Raw genomic sequence first — 19,229 nt, forward strand, 5'->3', positions numbered from 1 at the left:
AGATAGATGTACACACACACATACACAGAGAACACAAAGAAATGGGGGTTGCCATACCAACTCTAACAAGACTAAACAATTAAGGTGGGCTATTATCAGCAGGAGAAAAAAAATTGTAGTGATAATCAGGATGGCTCATTTCAAACAGTTGACAAGAAGGTGTGAGTAACAGTAGGGGAAAAATTAGCATGAGGAAACAGTTTTTAGTTTGTGCAATGACCCATCCACTCCCAGTCTTTATTCAAGCCTAATTTAATGGTGTCCAGTATGCAAATTAATTAAAACAAATTTTCTCCTGCTGATCATAGCCCACCTTATTTGGTTAGTCTTGTTACAGGTGGTATGGCAACCCCTATTTTTTCATGTTGTCTGTGTATATATATATATATATATATATATATATATATATATATATATACAGATAATCTTCCTACTATATTTTCCACTGCATGTATCTGATGAAGTGGCGTTTTAGCCAATGAAAGATTATGCCCAAATAAATGTGTTAGTATCTAAGGTGCCACAAGTACGCCTCATTCTTTTTTATTTGTACTTCAGTATCTCATCTTCATATTTATGAAGAAATCAGTTTTAACCTTCATGTCTGGTTATCTGCTTCTCCCTCAAGTCTCTTCACTTTCTTCCACATTGCCTCACATACATGGAATGCCCTCCCCCGGCTTGTCCACAAAGCCACCGATCTCTTTTTTAAATTACTCCTGAACACAAGAACAGCCATACTGGGTCAGACCAAAGGTCCGTCTAGCCCAGTATCCTGTCTTCCAACAGTAGCCAATGTCATCTGCCTCAGAAGGAATGAACAGAACAAGTGATCATCAAAAATTAACCACAGATTTACTGTGCGTTGTGTGAAAAAATACTTCCTTTGTTTGTTTTAAACCTGCAGCCTATTAATTTCATTTGGTGTCCCCTCATTCCTATGTTATGAGAAGACCCATTACTTCTGCAAAGCTATGTAAACTTAGCTAAATCATCAAGTTATTTATTTCATGAGTGAACTACTCATTTAAGAGAAGGGGTTGATAAGAAGTAAACTGTAATCAGTTGTGAACACTGCTCACTAGGGCCCTAAGCCTACAATTTTCTGCATAGGCAGAGCCGTTCGTGCTCATTGAGCCCCAGTGAAGTTAAAGGGGCTCCAAAATCAAAAAGTCAAAGGGGAAGGGCCATGCAAAATTAATTGCAGAATTGGATCTTAGTCTTATAAAATGTATCCCTTTGTCCATCTTTTTAGGTTGTGATCCTGTAAGTTGTTCTACACAAGTGGATCCCTGAGTCAATATGGAACAACTTGTAGGATCAGAGTCCTTGGACTGGATATATGTTAAGGCAGGGATGTGTCTTTTTCTGGCTTGGGGAAGTGTGTAACACATTATTTTGGGTGCTACCACAATCTAAATAAAAATGTACAAAGCTTTGGGTATTTTATATTTTCTGTTCTAAGCTAAACAAACTTCAGTACCTAAAAAAAAATGTCAATAAACCGATCAGACCACAATGGAGTAATAACCCACACATTCATGTACCTGAAATTTGTAATGACATAATTAAATTTTAAATGCAGTAATGGAGAATGGCTAGCTCTCTGTTTATGCTTAGGCAAGGCTTTCAGTCATGTTCAAACATGTTTTAAAAGCGGTTGTGGTTAAACTGGTTTATAAAGTTGTTTGACTTACATGTGAACATGATTATGGGCCAGATCCTCAAAGATATTTTGGTGCATAACTTGCATTGAAATCAATAGGAGTTTGGTTCCTAAATACATTCATAGATCTGGGTCTTTATAACCATGCATATTATGGTTCTATACATTGATACAAATGTCCATGTTTGAAAAAAATCAGCCTTAAATGAGGCCAACTAAACTAATACTTGTAACCCGCTAGAGATTCTTTGTGAGCTATTGGAAAGTAGTACCCTAAATGCCACTTTAACTATATTTATTGTGCAGCTCTTACTCACCTGCTTGCTTCACTGATGTGGATGAGGCTAGGCAACTGAATGAGGGTTGTGGACTCCGAAGTTAGATTAGAACTGAGAGCCTGAGAGAATGATGTTGATTTCAGGAGCCGGGGGGAGAGAGACGCGACCGGCGGTGGGTTTGCGGTGCGGTGTCACAGCGCACACGCGAAGCGGAAGATCGGGGGTTGCCGTGCGGAGCTGGGGGGTGAAGAGAGACGCGACCGGCGGTGGGTTTGCGGTGCGGTGTCACAGGGCAGACGCGAGGGCGGTAAATCCGGAGTCGCGCTGCATAAGCCCATTTCTCTGGGCAGGAGGCGAACGAGCCACTAGCACCAGACATACCAGACCCCTGTTCCCTCGGTAACCCCGAGCCTCTCTTCCCAGCACCACGTTCCCCGGGCCTGGTTTACATAATAAATCCCGCCCTCCCTGCCGTCGGGCCAGTAAGAATCACGCGCTTTATTTACTCCTCTCCAGATGGGCTTCCCATTGGCGGGGCCTGAAGCGTCACGTGACTCGGAGACGCGTTCTGCGAGTGCGAAGTTCACGCCGCTACCGAAGATGGCGGCCTCTATTGGCGCGGTTACCTCTAGGGCTCTGCACAGCCGCCGCTACCACAGGAAGTTGCTGTCTGGAGGTCGGGGGCTCTTCAGTGGGGCGCGGCGCCTTGTCGCGGAGGGGGAGACGCACTTCGGATTCCAGAATGTGTCGGAGACGGAGAAAGGGGAGAAAGGTGAGGGGGGGTAGGAGCAAGGCGGGGCGACTTGGCCGGGGATCGAGGGGGAGAGGGGAAATGACTGCTGGGCCGTTAACTACCCCAATGACTGGTGTAGTGTAGGAGGCAGTGCGGTCCAGTTCTTGTGAAACAAAATGGACCGAGGAGACAGAGAGAGAGACACACACACACCTACACCCACCCTCCTCCTCCTCCTCCCAGTCACTTGCTCGCTCCATATATTCTTTCTTCTCCCTGTGTCTGGTCATTTATAGTGAGAACTCTGTGCTAGGGCGTGTTTTTTGCTCTGTACCTGAACGCTGCCTTGCACAACAGATCTCTGATCTTGGTTGGAAGTTGTTAGAGTTACCCTAATAGAAATAATAGCTTATTTACCCCTATAATAAATGGGTGCATTCTATAGCTCAAGGATTAGCTGTCTGAGGGATGAGAATTTCCTAGCAAGTTAATGCTTACCTGAATGCTTTCAGGTAATCTGTCTATAAATAACTTTTAAAACAAATTGCTCTTCCTTCACATGGTGTTTCCTAGATTGGGATTGTGGTGAAATGTAGGAATGTGTTGAAAGTAAATGCATGTAACAAAATATAAACTTTATGAAGTATGATAATCTAGCTAATGAAATAAAAAAAATAGGATTCTTGCCTGAGACTTTACAGGGCTATATGTTAGTATAGACATAGGAAGAGGACAGTGAATACGTAGAAATGAAATTTAGTGGCATGCTATCCCCTGCTACCTCAAAGTGACATGTATTGCATGATAATGTAATTTTATTTCAGTTTACCATGTATTTGAAAGCGTGGCTAAGAAGTATGATATAATGAATGATTCAATGAGTCTGGGGATTCATCGGCTCTGGAAGGATATCCTGCTGCATCAAATGAACCCTTACCCAGGAACTCAGCTGCTAGACGTTGCTGGAGGGACAGGTGCACTCCATTTTATTTCTAGTACTACTATTAAGGAATTCTATTTGCTGGAGTAATGATTCCTTAATGGAGAGCAGAAATTCATCTACCTATAGATTAAAATGGAAAATAAGTACAATATAGACAATAGAAATCATAGCTGCACTTAGTACAACATTTACATGACTTTCCAGAGAACACTGTGTAGTGCAGTGATCCCCAAACTGTGGGGCATGCCCTCTAGGGAGGCATGGAGAAACATTTGTGAGGGGGCGGGGGGGCTCGGCAGGGAGGGAAGACCACCCAGGCCTGCTCTGCCCTGGCCCAAATCCAAGCTTTGACTTCCAGCTGTAGCTTCAGTCCTCCAGGGGGCGCGAACCGATTACATTACGAGTAAGCAGGGACACAACATAAAAAGTTTGGGGACCACTGGTCTGGTGGCTAAATAAGGGGCCTGACATTGGGAATACTGGGCTGTAGTCTTTGTTCTGCCACACGCACACTATGACCTTAAGCAAGTAATTAACTGCTCTGTCCCTCAGTTTCCCTATCTGGAGAATGACGATAACTTCTATTCTTCAAGGGGCAGGTTTGAGTCTTAGGCCTTGTCTACACTGCTACTTTACAGCGCTGAAACTTTCTTGCTCAGGGGTACGTATGAAAAAACAAACCCCTGAGCGATTCAACTTTCAGCACTATAAAGTGGCAGTGTAGATAGTACACCAGTGCTGGGAGCTACTCCCTTCCTGGAGTTGGCTTTTTTACAATGCTGGTGCCACAACTACACAGCCATGTTAAAGCACTGCTGCAGCAGCACTTTAATGTTGGTAGTGAAGACATACCTTTAGTTTTCTAATGTTTTGAAGCACTTCAGATCCTTGAATAAAGCTGCTCGAGAAGTGCAAAGTATTACACTTATAGAAAAAATGGTTACTTACCTTTTGTAACTGCTGTTCTTTGAGATGTGTTGCTCATGTCCATTCCATGTTAGGTATGTGCTCTCACCACATGCACCAGTGCGGGAAGTTTTTCCCTCAGTGGTATCCATAAGGACCGGCTCTGGTGCCCTCAGGAGTGGCATACATATTAGCCAGTATAAGGGCAGCACTGGCCCCTCCCGCAGTACCTTCTTACTGCCAGTGATAGTGCTGGAAGCATTTTCTTTACCCTTCCCCTTCCCCCCCCCTTCCCACTATCACATTGTGTAAATAGTTCCAGATAAGTAATTTATTTGGTCTCTTAATGACTAGCAAATAGTATTGTAGATGAGTTAGATAGTCCCCTCTAGGACTTACCCCACGAACAAGGCATGCCCTGACCTGGGCTTCAAACCTTGTGATTGCTGTAAAAAGCCTATGCAGATCAACTACGCTTATCAAAGTTGCTTGAAGTATTTGGGAGAAGCCCCCGTTAGTGATGTGTCACATCTGCAAGAGCTTCCAGCCAAGGACTAAAAAGTAGCGGGACGTAAGCACTCCTCGTGGAGTCAGCCCCTGAGATCAGACTCTGCAGCAATCACAGCAGCATGGGTGCGAAGTGTGCCACTGCCACTGGCCTCTTGGCACCAGTCCCAATCCCCGGTACCTGCTAAGAAGCAGGGGAAGCACACCAGAAGAGGGCATTCCCTGACATCCTGTATGGGAACGGGAAAGTCCAGAGAGCAGCATAGGTCCATGCAGGGCAGCAAGACTCCGGAGCCCGGCCAGGCATCTGCATCACAAGCAAGGCTATCTAGTCCGTCTAGCGATCCAGCAGCCACCCCATACGCTTACAGAAACTCTGTTTCAACTAACAGTAATGGGGGAAAGTGACTTGTTAATGTTTCATCTAAAAAAATAAAGCTAGGGAGCATGTTAGTTCCAGTTTATCTAAATATTAAAAGTCCTAACTTCCTGTTGAATATTTAATTTTTATAATGTCAGAAAATATTCCATATTTTGCATCTCCCTTTCAAAACTAATACAGGTGACATCGCCTTTCGGTTTATCAATTATGTTCGGTCCCAGTGGGAGCACCAGATCAAACAGAAACTGAAATCCCATCAGAATTTATCATGGGAGGAAATCTCTAAGAGTTACCAGGAAGAGGAACTTAAATTGCCAGGAGGTTCCCAAGTGGTGGTCTGTGACATTAATAAGGAAATGCTAAAGGTTGGAAAGCAGAAAGCACAACATCTTGGCTACTCTGAAGGTAAGTCCTGCATTATATCACTTCTATAGTAGGTCTGTGAGTGATAGAGACTTAGGGTATGTCTACACTACAGGATTATACCGATTTGACAGAAACCAGTTTTTTAAAACAGATTGTATAAAGTCGAGTGCACGTGGCCACACTTAGCACATTAATTTGGCAGTGTGCGTCCATGTACCGAGCTGGTGTCGATTTCTGGAGCGTTGCACTGTGGGTAGCTATCCCATAGTTCCCGCAGTCTCCCCTGCCCTTGGAATTCTGGGTTGAGATCCCAGTGCCTGATGGGGCAAAAAACATTGTCACGAGTGGTTCTGGGTACAGCCTTACCCCTCCCTCCATGAAAACAGCAGACAGCCGTTTCGCGCCTTTTTTCCTGGGTGAACTGTGCAAACACCATAGCACAGCAAGCATGGACCCTGCTGAGCTCAAGAGAGTAATCATAGATGTTGTAAACACCTCACGCATTCTCGTGCAGTCTATGCTGAACCAGGACCTGCAAAACCAGGCGAGGAGGAGGCGGCTACGGCAGCACAGCGATGAGAGTGATGAGGACATGGACACAGAATTCTCTCAAACCGCGGGCCCCTGCGCTTTGGAGATCCTGCTGGTAATGGGGCAGGTTCTAGCCATTGAACGCCGATTTTGGGCCCGGGAAACAAGCACAGACTGGTGGGACCACAGGTTTGGGACGATTCCCAGTGGCTGCGAAACTTTCGCATGCGTAAGGGCACTTTCATGGAACTTTGTGACTTGCTTTCCCCTGCCCTGAAACGCCACAATACCAAGATGAGAGCAGCCCTTACAGTTGAGAAGCGAGTGGCAATAACCCTCTGTGCAATGCCAGACAGCTACCAATCAGTCAGGAATCAATTTGGAGTGGGAAAATCTACTGTGGGGGCTGCTGTGATGCAAGTAGCCAAAGCAGTCATTAAGCTGCTTCTTTGAAAGGTTGTGACTCTGGGAAATGTGCAAGTGATAGTGGATGGCTTTGTTTCAAGGGGATTCCCTAACTGTGGGGTGGGGGGGGAATAGATGGAATCCATATCCCTATCTTGGCACCAGGGCACCCAATATGTAAACCGCAAGGGGTACTTTTCAATGGTGCTGCAAGCACTGGTGGATCACAAGGGACGTTTCACCAACATCCACGTGGGATGGCCAGGAAGGGTTCATGATGCTCACATCTTCAGGAACACTACTCTGTTTAAACGGCTCCAGCAAGGGCATTACTTTCCAGACCAGAAAATAACAGTTGGGGATGTTGAAATGCCTGTTGTTATCCTGGGGGACCCAGCCTACCCCTTGATGCCATGGCTCATGAAGCCATACACAGGCAGTCTGGACAGTAGTCAGAAGCTGTTCAACTACAGGCTGAGCAAGTGCAGAATGGTGGTAGAATGTGCATTTGGCCGTTTAAAGGTGTGCTGGCGCACATTACTGACTCAATCAGATCTCAGCCAAACCAGTGTCCCCTTTGTTATTGCTGCGTGCTGTGTGCTCCACAATCTCTATGAGAGTAAGGGGGAGACCTTTATGGCGGGGTGGGAGGCTGAGGCAAATCACCTGGCCGCTGATTACGCGCAGCCAGACACCAGGGCAATTAGAAGAGTACACCAGGAAGCAGTGCGCATCAGAGAAGCTTTGAAAACGAGTTTCATCATGGGCCAGGATATGGTGTGACTGCTGTGTTTGTTTCCCCTTGATGAATCCCCCCCCCCGCCTTGATTGACTCCTTCCCTGTAAACAACCCACCCTCCCCCTTAGATTACAGCTTGCTTAAGGAAATAAAGTCACTATTGTTTAAAAATCATGTATTCCGTATTAATTCATTATAAAAAGAGGGAGAGAACTGACAAGGTAGCCCGGGTGTGGTTTGGGAGGAGGATAGGAGGGAAGGAAAAGGCCACTAAAAAAATTTCAAAGTAATGACAGCCTTTTGGTTGGGCTGTCCATGGGGGGGGGGAGTGGGCGGGTTCACGGAGCCTCCCCCGACATGTTCTTACACGTCTGGGTGAGGAGGATGTGGAACATGGTGAGGGTGGTTATACAGGGGCTGCAGCGGCACTCTGTGATCCTGCTGCTGTTCCTGAAGCTCCACCAGACGCCGGAGCATGTCATTTTGATCACACAGCAGCCTCAGAGTTGCATCCCACCACCGCTGATCTTCCTGCTGCCACCTCTGATCTTCCTGCCGCCACCTCTCATCTTGAGCGTCCCTCCTGTCCTCACGTTCATTGGCATCTTTCCTGTAATTTGATATCACGTCTTTCCACTCATTCAGATGAGCTCTTTCATTGCGGGTCACTTCCATGATTTCCGAGAACATTTCGTCTTGCGTCTTTTTTTTCTGCCGCCTTATCTGAGATAGCCTTTGGGATGGAGTAGGGAGGCTTGAAAAATTTGCAGCTGCATGAGGGAGGGGAAAAAAGGTAGAGAAGTATTTAAAAAGATACATTTTACAGAACAATGTTTATGCTCTTTCACGGTGAACAACACTATTCACCTTACATAGCACATGTGATTTGACTACAAGGTCACATTTTGCATCTTAATATTGAGTGCCTGTGGCTCTGTTAGAGATCTCGCAGACGCAGGTCCGGGCAGCAGAATTCGGCTTGCATGGAGCCATGGTATGCCATTGTCTTCTGCAGCCTTCATATATCCAGCGCCCTCCTTTACCAAATAGCAAGCAAAGCCCGTTCAGTGCTGCTGCTTTCCTGTTAACATGCAGCAGCAGAAACCATCCCCCCATCCAATTCTCTGGGATGATCGCTTTACCCCTCCTCCCACCGTGTGGTTCATATCATGGAAGATCACTGCTAAACAGCCCCCTTCCCCCCCCCCACGTGGCTGGTAGCAGGGAAGATCCCTGCTAGCCAAACGCGAAAAAGCTCAGCGCCAATCACCCGCCCCCCTTCCCCCTGCTTAGCTACCTGCAAGGAAGGATTTATTTTAAGCAACAGGCAAAGAGCCCAGTAGGAATGGCCATCTCTGTCCCCTTAATTAAATTCCGGAATTTCAACCAGGTTACCATGAATGATATCACTCTCCTGAGGATAACACAGCGAGATAAAGAACGGATGTTGCTTGAATGCCAGCAAACACCGGGACCATACGCAGCTAGGCTTTGTCATGCAATGATACCAGATTACTTGCTACATGCATGGCGTGGTCAAGTGTCCTACCATGGAGGACGGAATAAGGCTGCCCTGCCCAGAAACCTTCTGCAAAGGCTTTTGGAGTACCTCCAGGAGAGCTTCATGGAGATGTCCCTGGAGGATTTCCGCTCCATCCCCAGACATGTTAACAGACTTTTCCAGTAACTGTACTGGCCACGAATACATCCCAAGTCCTCAGGGCAAATTAATCATTAAAAAACGCTTGCTTTTAAACCATGTTTTATATTTACAAAGGTACACTCACCAGAGGTCCCTTCATTGTGTGGGATAGTGGCTTGGGAGGACTGGGAGGGTAATTCCGTCAGGGTGAGAAAGAGCTCCTGGCTGTTGGGGCGAATGGAGTGCTGTGTGCTCTGTGCAAGCTCATCGTCCTATTCCTCCTCCTCATCTTCCCCGTCCGCAGAATCCTCAGCCATGGCTGAGATTACCACCCCCACCTCGGAATCCACGGACAGGGGTGGGGTAGTGGTTGCGGACCCCCCAAGAATTGCATGCAGCTAAACGTAGAAGCGGCATGTTTTCGGCCCTGTCCCAGACCTTCCATTTGCTTCTTTGGTTTTCTGGGAGGCTTGTCTGAGCTCCTTAACTTTCACACGGCACTGTAGTGAGTCCCTGGTGTGGCCTCTCTGCATCATGACCTTGGAAATTTTTTCAAATGTTTTTTCATTTCATCTTTTGGAACGGAGTTCTGTTAGCACAGAATCCTCTCCCCATACAGCGATCAGATCCAGTACCTCCCGTGCAGTCCATGCTGGAGCTCTTTTTTGATTCTCGGGAGACTGCACTGTTACCTGTGCTGATAAGCTCTGCATCGCCACCCTGCTGATCAGCTCTCCACGCAGGCTAAACAAGAAATGAAATTCAAAAGTTTGCGGGACTTTTCCTGTCTACCCAGCCAGTGCATCTGAGTTCAGATGGCTTTCCAGAGCGGTCACAATGGTGTACTGTAGGATACCGTCCAGGGACCAATACCGTCGAATTGTGGCCACACTAACCCTAATCCGACATGGCAATACCGATTTCAGCGCTACTCCCCTTATCGGGGAGGAGTACAGAAATTGGTTTTAAGAGTCCTTTATATCGATATAAAGGGCCTCGTTGTGTGGACGGTTGCAGGGTTAAATTGGTTTAACTCTGCTAAAGTCGGTATAAACGCGTAGTGTAGACCAGACCTGTGATGCTAAAAAATCCTTATGTAGCAATAGTCCAAAATTCTACTTGCTTATTTGCCAGGAGCACTAACTGTTCTGATGGACAAATATCAGGTGTAGGTTCTTTATCCTCAACAGTATGGAAAGAGTGGGTAAGTAAGATGATGTACATGAGCTGGCCAATTGTCATGACAATTCTGCAACTGTGAGTTATACTCTCTATAGAGGCACAGTGAGTCTTTTTAACACTTGTATCTCTTTGAAAATATGAGTCTGAGTATTAATCTGAAACCAAGTGTTTGATTCTCCTTCAAAATCATCCAGTGAGCAAAATACTGCTCTGTTACACCAATGCAATTCTACTGAGTTTAGTCAAGCTGCATAGCTACAAAATAGGATAGTTTGGCCCTAAAAATCTAACTACACCACAGATCTCATAAGCAATACTTTAAAAATCAAAGCAGCGAATAAAAATGTCATGAGTCCAAAGGTGGGGGGAACCTATATAGAGATGATACCTCCAATAGAGAGTAGGTTATAGTGCTTTTGGAATCTGAGTCATATTAAATATTTAGTTTGCAGGTCAATGGGGTAGTTCAGTGAGTGATCTCTAGAAATGCTTTTGGGGACCACATTGGTCCTTTCAATCAGGATTAATTTAAGAAGTAATTAATTAATAAATTGTGCTTGATGCACAGTATTTGTAGAATAGTTGTTTGCCCTCTCCCACTTCAATTACAGAAACATTCCTTAAATAAGATTTACTATATGTATTTAAATGTGGTATATTTTATATAAAACTTTGTTTTAAATTGGTTTTAAAAACATTGTTTAATACCAGTCCTTGTTTCAAAGTAAACTAAAGATTTATCAACAGTAACTGGAAAATACAGTCAGTCTCAACATTTGAAGTACCTTTTGAAACTTTTAAAACTTGATTGAAAACATGAACAGAATTTCAACTCCCTCATTTCCTCTCGATGAACTTTTGGGGGAGCAGTTAAAATTTTTAGTCTTACATACCCCAAACCAATTACTACACCCAGCTCTCTCTGCACTCCTGATTACCTCATTGGTGCAGGTAGCGCATAGAAAAATAACTGTTGGGGAAACAGATCAATGTTTTTCAAGTAGAGAAAAAATTAGCAAGGTAAAAATATTTCCCCCCCCAGGCTTATTCAAAAGAATTGCACATATTGGTGAACACCAAAAGATAATTAATATTTCTTCTTTTTTAAGCTGGAGAAGAAAATGTGCTATATGTAGGTAAAATGATGTCAAGGAATCCTGTAGAGGGCTCGTTTTGTATTGTGTTGATGAAACACTGAATGACTTTAATAATGTCTGTGATTTCCTGCCCCACCTCTCATCCTAGTAGTTGCTTAAGTAAGCTAATGATTTCTCATAGAAGTAACTTGGTCATCTAGGCTAGTGTGTGACTTAGAAACTAGATAAGATCATTTTACTTTCAAATGCCTGTTCTCTAGTATCAGTGTCAGCTTCTTGATTTCTTCTCACTTACCCCGACTTCATGCCTTCTTCCAGAAGGGGGAGCTCAAAGGTCAAACACTGGCTTTCTGGCCTCTAGTTGTAGCCCAGGGGTCGGCAACCTTTCAGAAGTGGTGTGCCGAGTCTTCATTGATTCACTCTGATTAAGGTTTCATGTGCCAGTAATACGTTTACGTTTTTAGACCATCTCTTTCTCTGAGTCTATAATATATAACTAAACTATTGTTGCATGTAGAGTAAATAAGGTTTTCAAAATGTTTAAGAAGCTTCATTTAAAATTAAATTAAAATGCAGAGCCTCCCGGAGTGGTGGCCAGGACCTGGGCAGTGTGAGTGCCACTGAAAATCAGTTCACGTGCTGCCTTTGGCACACGTGCCATAGGTTGCTTACCCCTGTGTAGCCCATCATCTTCTTTGTTACTATAATAATCTTTTGTTACTCTCCAGTGCTGATAAATAGAGAGACAATAACCAGTGTGTTCAAACAAAGAAATGTTGTTTTGGGGCAACTTTTTATGAAATGTCTGCATTTCATAAAATCCATATAAAGCGTGGGAACTCCCATCTGTGGATGGAACAGGACATTTGCTCCTACGAGTATTTATCTATTTTTAAAAAATGTATATGACTCCAAGATTATTTAATTCCACCCTATGATTCTTCCTTCTGTAGTCATATAGGATTCATGACCACAATTTACTTTCTCTCATGAAATTCTTTCTGACATCAAAACAAATGCATACATTTTCAGTGTTTTGTGGACTTCGTACAACTCATTGCAAAAACTATCCCCATGAGTGATTGTAATACTGAGAATGTTGCAGAAGAGAATCCTTACACTAAAACATAGGGGCAGCCAAATAGCTGTTGCTGTCTTCTGCCATGCTAAAGATGTAGGTTCCGTCTCATTTCCCCCAGTCTGAAGTACTGTGGGTAGAGCATGCCTCGCTCCAGTTGGGAGGAGGAAGTCTTTGATTTAGGAACAAGTTTGTTGGTCTTCTTCCTTGTCTGATGGGGAATTGCCGTGATGCAGGACCTTGAAGGGTAGCAGGAATAAACTTGGTGTCCTCCCTAACAAAAAGAAGAATCACAGTATGATTTAAAAATTATATATTAAGGCTGCTGATTAATCACAGTTAACTCACACGATTAACTCAAAAAAATTAATCGCGATTAACTGCAGTTTTAATCACACTGGTAAATAATAGAATTATATATTCTGGATGTTTTTCTGTATTTTCAAATATAATGATATCAGTTAAAATACAGAATACAAAGTGTGCAGTACTTACCTTACATTATTTTTATTACAAATACTTGTAGTGTAAAAATGATAAAAGAAATAGTATTTTTAAATTTACCTCATATAAGTACCATAGTGCAATCTCTTTATCCTGAAAGTGCGATTTACAAATGTAGATTTTTTTTTGTTACATAACTGCACTCAAAACAGTGTAAAATTTTAGAACCTACAAGTTCACTATGTCCTACTTGTTCACTTGACTCAGAGAAACAAGTTTGTTTACATTCATGGGAGATAATGCTGCCCACTTCTTATTTACAAATGGCACGTGAAAGTGAGAACAAATGTTCGCATGGCACTTTTGTAGCTAGCACTGATGTGCCAGATGTGCCTAAACATTCATGTGCCCTTTCATGCTTTGGCCACCATTCCAGAGGACATGCTTCCATCCTGATGACGCTCGTTAATGTGTTAATTAAATTAATGAGTGAACTCCTTGTGGGAGAAATGTATGACTCCTGCTCTGTGTTTTACCTGCATTCTGCCATATATTTTATGTTATAGCAGTCTTGGATGATGACCCAGCATATTGTTCATTTTAAGAACAGTTTCACTGCAGATTGACAAAATGCAAAAAAGGTACCAATGTGAGATTTCTAAAAATAGGTACAGCATTCGACCCAAGATTTAAGGATCTGAAGTGCCTTTCAAAATCTGATTGGGATGGGGTATTGGAGCATGCTTTTAGAAGTCTTAAAAGAGGAACACTCCAAAGCACAAATTGCAGAACCTGAACACCAAAAACGAAAATCAACCTTCTGCTGGTGGCATCTGACTCAGATGATGAAAATGAACATGTCGGTCTGCACTGCTATGGATCGTTATCGAGCAGAACCGAACATCAGCATGGACGCATGTCCTCTGGAATGGTGGTTGAAGCATGAAGGGACATATGAATCTTTAGTGCATCTGGCACATAAATATTTTGCAACGCCGGCTATAACACTGCAATGCAAACGCCTATTCTCACTTATAGGTGACGTAAACAAGAAGCGGGCAGCATTATCTCCTGCAAATGTAAACAAACTTGTTTGTCTGAGCAATTGGCTGAACATGAAGTATGGCTGAGTAGACTTGTTGGCTCTAAAGTTTTACATTGTTTTATTTTTAACGCAGTTATTTTTTGTACATAACTCTACATTTGTAAGTTCAACTTTCATGATAAAGGGATTGCATTACAGTGCTAGTATTAGATGAATTGAAAAATACTATTTCTTTTGTTTTTTTTACAGTGCAAACACTTGTACTCAAAAAAATATAAAGTGAGCACTGTACATTTTGTATTCTGTGTTGTAATTGAAATCAATATATATGAAAATGTGGAAAACATCCAAAAATATTCATTAAAATATTCTATTAATGTTTAACAGAGCAATTAATTGCGATTAATTTTTTAAATCGCTTGACAGCCCTATTATATATGTATTACCTTTGCCAAAACAGAGTGAAGATCTAGTCTTTCCGAAAGTTTTCTGGGATGAGCAGCTCCTAGTATATATGTGAGTTTTTGTTGTATTTTTTTTAAGGCTTGTCATGGGTGGTTGGGAATGCAGAAGAGCTGCCCTTCAATGACAACAAGTTTGATGTTTACACAATTGCCTTTGGAATACGGAATGTAACTCATATTGACCAGGTAAGCAGGGCAACATGTCTTGGGATATACAGTTCTCCTGGGCTTTCTGGGCACCAAGAAAAGAAGAAACACTCCTGTTATGAGGGAACCTCTGTTTCAGCTTCTCGCATGTAAAAGAAACTGGGATATAGCCCTACAGTTTGGTTGAATGAAAAGAAATTGAGGTTAATAAATATCCTGCCCTTCTAGGGGCATCATAGGGTTCAGATTTTTACCATGGAGATAAGCATGGTATAAATACTTGCATACATTTTTCTGGGAAGCTCTGAGTAGTCCTTACTTAAAAATTAAAAAATATTTGTAAGCACTCTAGCAAGTAATGTCACCGATTTCAATTGGGACCTGGTATTTTAAGATTGGTTATAACTGTTCTGCCTGAGAGGATATTTTTGATCAAACTGATAATTGCATGTAATATTCCATGTGCTGAGATGTGCTTTGAATCCCTTAAAGTGTAATTACTTGTTTACACAACTGATGAAAGACTTTCTGCATGTCTGCTTCTTTTTGCTTTGGTTTTGTAGTGTTATCTCCTATCTTCAGGAAGAAGGTGGATGTAGCTTGAAATCTTATGATGAATCTTTGGATATTTGCTAGTAGGCTGCAATACCTAATGTTTAATACCATCCTAAAGTAGGCCAATCTCACCGAAAGCAACAGATATGATTTAAAAATATAATAGTGCAGCCATATTGAGCTTCTCTGACCTGAGTGGGTTGAGTTTAGCCTGACAGAAAGGGACTTATGTGAAAATGTTACCTAATTTAAAGCATACATACAGTTTTAAGCCCACAATGGATAGGTGGGTGGTATTATTGTCCAAGTCTAAATATTTTATTTTCCCTATGAAAATCCCAGGACACTTTGGTGACTTTAACCAGAACAGTCTTTCTTCTGCTTGGACTGTGCCCAACCCAAGGAGGTGGAGCATCCATGTTTCACATCCTCATGAGATTATAATAGAGAGGGTGCTTTCCTACAGTGTGTTCATCCACTTTTGATCTCTCTCAGGCACTACAGGAGGCATATCGTGTGCTGAAACCAGGAGGGAGATTTCTGTGTTTGGAATTCAGTCAAGTCAACAACCCCCTTATTTCCAGGTTGGAATATGTCAGTTTTTTTTTCTTTTCTCTCCTCTCATGAGGGTTTTTCTTGAGCTGGGACAAAAACATGTGGAAGAATCCTAAGCCCTTGAAACACTATCGCACACTTAAATCCAAACTCTGTAGAAATCCACAGCCAAGGTGATATACAGAGACTAATTAATTCCTCTTTAGGAAAAAGTTAGTCCTAGGTGGTTTTATTTTAGTGTCTGCATGTTAATCTGCAATTCGTCTCTTTGGACAGGCTCTATGACTTGTACAGTTTCCAGGTTATCCCTGTTCTGGGTGAGATTATTGCTGGAGATTGGAAATCCTACCAGTACCTTGTGGAAAGCATCCGACGTTTTCCAGCCCAGGTAACAAGGTGCTCTGCTTGAACTTTTAGTGTATTGTCACCATGGGGTCAGCTGGGTTATGGGTAAAGAAACTAGGCCTTTAAGAAGGCATATGCTAGTTTACTTCTGCTAATTTCACAGTTACTCTTCCCCCCCACACAAATGACTGACAGGGATATGAGAGAGGTCTATACAATCATGAATGGTGTGGAGAAAGTAAATCAGGAAGTGTTGTTTGCCCCTTCACATAATACAAGAACCAGGGATCACTCAACAAAATTAATAGGCAGCAGGTTTAAAACAACCATAAGAAAGTATTTCATACAACACAGTCCACCTTTGGAACTCATTGCCAGGGATGTTGTAAAGACCAAAATTATTACTGGGTTAAAAAAAAAATTAAGCTTATGGAGGCTATGTCCAGCAATAACTGTTAGCCAAGCTGGTTAGGTATGCAACCCTATGCTCTAGGTGTCCCTGGCCAGAAGCTGCAACTGGATGACAGGGGACGGATCACCCTATAATTGCTGTGTCCTGTTCATTCCTTCCAAAGCACCTGGCCCCAGCCATTGTCAGAGGACAAGATACTGGACTAGAGGGAGCATTGGTCTGACCTAGTCTGGCTATTCTTATGTTCTTTATTACTATATTTCAGGATGAGTTCAAGGCAATGGTTGAAGATGCAGGTTTTCTGAAAGTGGAATATCGAAATCTAACATCGGGCATTGTAGCCATTCACTCAGGTTTCAAACTGTGACCCTCCTACTTTGCAAGGCTCTTGAAGGATAAAGGGTATTTCTCCTGAGGAAGCTAAAACCAATGCAACTCCAAAAACTTCACTGCCAAGATAGACTGAGGGGAGGGGAAGATTTGGTCCCTCTGCAGATCTAAAGCTTCAGACTTTGGGTTTCTGAGTTTAAATTATGTTCTTACAACCAGCTCAAGATCTGGAATCCCTCTGCCAATTAGGTACTTATGTAAGTATGGGTCAAGTGATTCCTTGATGCCTGGTATGTGCTCACTCTCAACTGATTACCACTTTTCCCAAACCTCACAGACAGTGACTTTTGTATTAGACTTGTTTAGTATATATTATTTTCTAAAGTACAGTGTGAGGATATGGCAAAAATTACACTTATCTAAGTTTGACAGCATATACTCCATATAGTAATAGAACTGGTTGAAGGTAGATATGGACCAACTTGCCTTGAAACAAGATATCTTATATTGTATTGAAGTAATGACTCTAGTTCAAGGTAGGTATGGAAATGTGGGCAACACCTAAAATTACAAATGTGAGACACATAGGGTTTATGTGTATTTATTTTAAAGATCATATTAAATTTTATATATGTTTCACTTGTGTGGTAAATGTCTCACTGATTTCTGAAGACTTGTCTGCAGAAGTAGTAAGTTATTAATGTATTTCCTCAATGATGGGGATAAAGTTCTGAAAGAATCTGTTCACTGTCCTCACTTTAACTATACTGTCATGAAACAGTGCTATAATTGTGAAATACACTACCCATCACCTTATACCATGTCTGAAGAAATTTTCCACTCTTTTACCTCTGTATCCTGTTAAGACTGACAAGTTACTCAGATCCAAGGAAACTTCTGCAGTAATGAATGTGGAAAAACTAGAAATATTGTATTAAAAATCTTATCCTGTCTTTACTTACCCTTATTTGAGCTGCATTCTGGTAGTTTGTTTACCAGAGTTTAAAGTGTGTAGTTTAATTCAGTTCTTACTAGCTTCCTGAAGGTTTAGTAATCTGTAATTTGTGTTTCTATACCAGAATGAGAGTGTAGGATTGAAATGTGGTAAGTACCCAAGGGAAAAGATAGCCACAGAGTTGTCTAGCTCAGACTGCATAGTTGGTAGAAACAAATCATAAGCAGGCTTGATACATAGCCGAAGTTATTGTAATCTGCTAGTAACTTGCAAAATGGTAATCAATATAGTAGTATAAAATATCTATTAAAGGAGCTTGGATGCAATGTGACTTCATATGCCCTTAGATAAATCACATTAATCAGCTCTTGGTGCATCATCTATTGTAGGTCTACCACCTAATTCACTAGGTTAAGGGGTTCCTGCTACAGCAGGACACTTAACCTAATCATTTAGAATTCAGGACATTGTCTGTCAAACTACCTCAACTGGAATCTAGATCAGATCAGTAAGTAGATATTTTACTCTTCCACCTCAAAAAAATTTTTCAAAAAAGTATTAAGCAAGATTCATAACTGTAGAACAATTAATACTCAAGTGTTAAACATGGAAGCATAACGTAATTGAACATTACTTCTATACTAATGAAGAGCATCATAAAGCCTCATGCATATTGAATAGCTGTTGTACTACCATCCTTCACAGTACAATTGTTGCAGTGCTACTTCTAATGAGGCTTTTAAAACAAAAGCACTACCCTATCTCCCTTTTTACCTTACCTTTTCCTGCCTTGGTACCTGTTAAGGCTGGCATACCTTCTCCAAAAGCTGCTGTAACTTTCAAGTGTAGAGCAGCAGAAACATGATGGCTAAGGATTCTTGGTACTGAAGATGGTGAATATCCATAAGTGTTGCAAGCTGGGGCTTTACAGTCAGCATTTGAAAGGATATAGTTCCCAGCTCAAAGTTAGTGCCTGCCCTAGGAAAGTGCTTCAACATTAAGAACTACTTGTGCTCCTCACTAACATCCTTAGAACTGGTCCTGCTTACTGGGACTATAGCAGCCTCTGCCAGCACAACCCTAAAGGATCTATGTAGTATCTAGCATCATGGAATCTGTCAGAGACTTTTTGTAAGTGACACAGAAATTGATTAAGACTCACTGTTTTACTATTGGACAATATTACAAATATGTTCTATAAAATAGAGAAGGCAAGTGTACAGCCACTCACAGCCTTGGACCAGAATTACATGGAGATATTGCCCGTTGACAAATGCTTTAAGTGAGTGAATAAGAAAAATATGAACTTCAGATGGAGAAAAATGTAGGCCAGCCTTACAGGAATTACAGCTCCAACTTAACTTTAGTAAAGACAGTTGTACTTGTCTATGCCAGCAGTGAACTTTTCTATACTAACAGCTTTAGATCAAGTTTTGGGTTAGAGAAAATACACTCACTTTATGAAATACTTCACTTGTTTTCATGGAGCTTAGTACAAATTTAGAGCTTAGTACAAGAATAT

The 19,229-nt window shown here is 42.2% G+C and overlaps 1 protein-coding gene across 1 annotated transcript; it reads left to right on the forward strand.

Moving 5' to 3' along the window:
* The first annotated feature begins 2,458 nt into the window (after positions 1–2,458).
* On the forward strand, positions 2,459–19,187 carry COQ5 (coenzyme Q5, methyltransferase). Its single transcript, XM_030582587.1, has 7 exons — positions 2,459–2,716; positions 3,502–3,651; positions 5,596–5,820; positions 14,488–14,594; positions 15,606–15,694; positions 15,942–16,053; positions 16,688–19,187. The coding sequence occupies exons 1-7, from the start codon at positions 2,461–2,463 to the stop codon at positions 16,787–16,789; spliced, it is 1,041 nt and encodes a 346-aa protein (XP_030438447.1). The 5' UTR covers positions 2,459–2,460; the 3' UTR covers positions 16,790–19,187.
* Positions 19,188–19,229: the final 42 nt, after the last annotated feature.

This window comes from Gopherus evgoodei, chromosome 13 (assembly GCF_007399415.2).
Source record: "Gopherus evgoodei ecotype Sinaloan lineage chromosome 13, rGopEvg1_v1.p, whole genome shotgun sequence".
Classification (NCBI taxonomy): domain Eukaryota; kingdom Metazoa; phylum Chordata; order Testudines; family Testudinidae; genus Gopherus; species Gopherus evgoodei.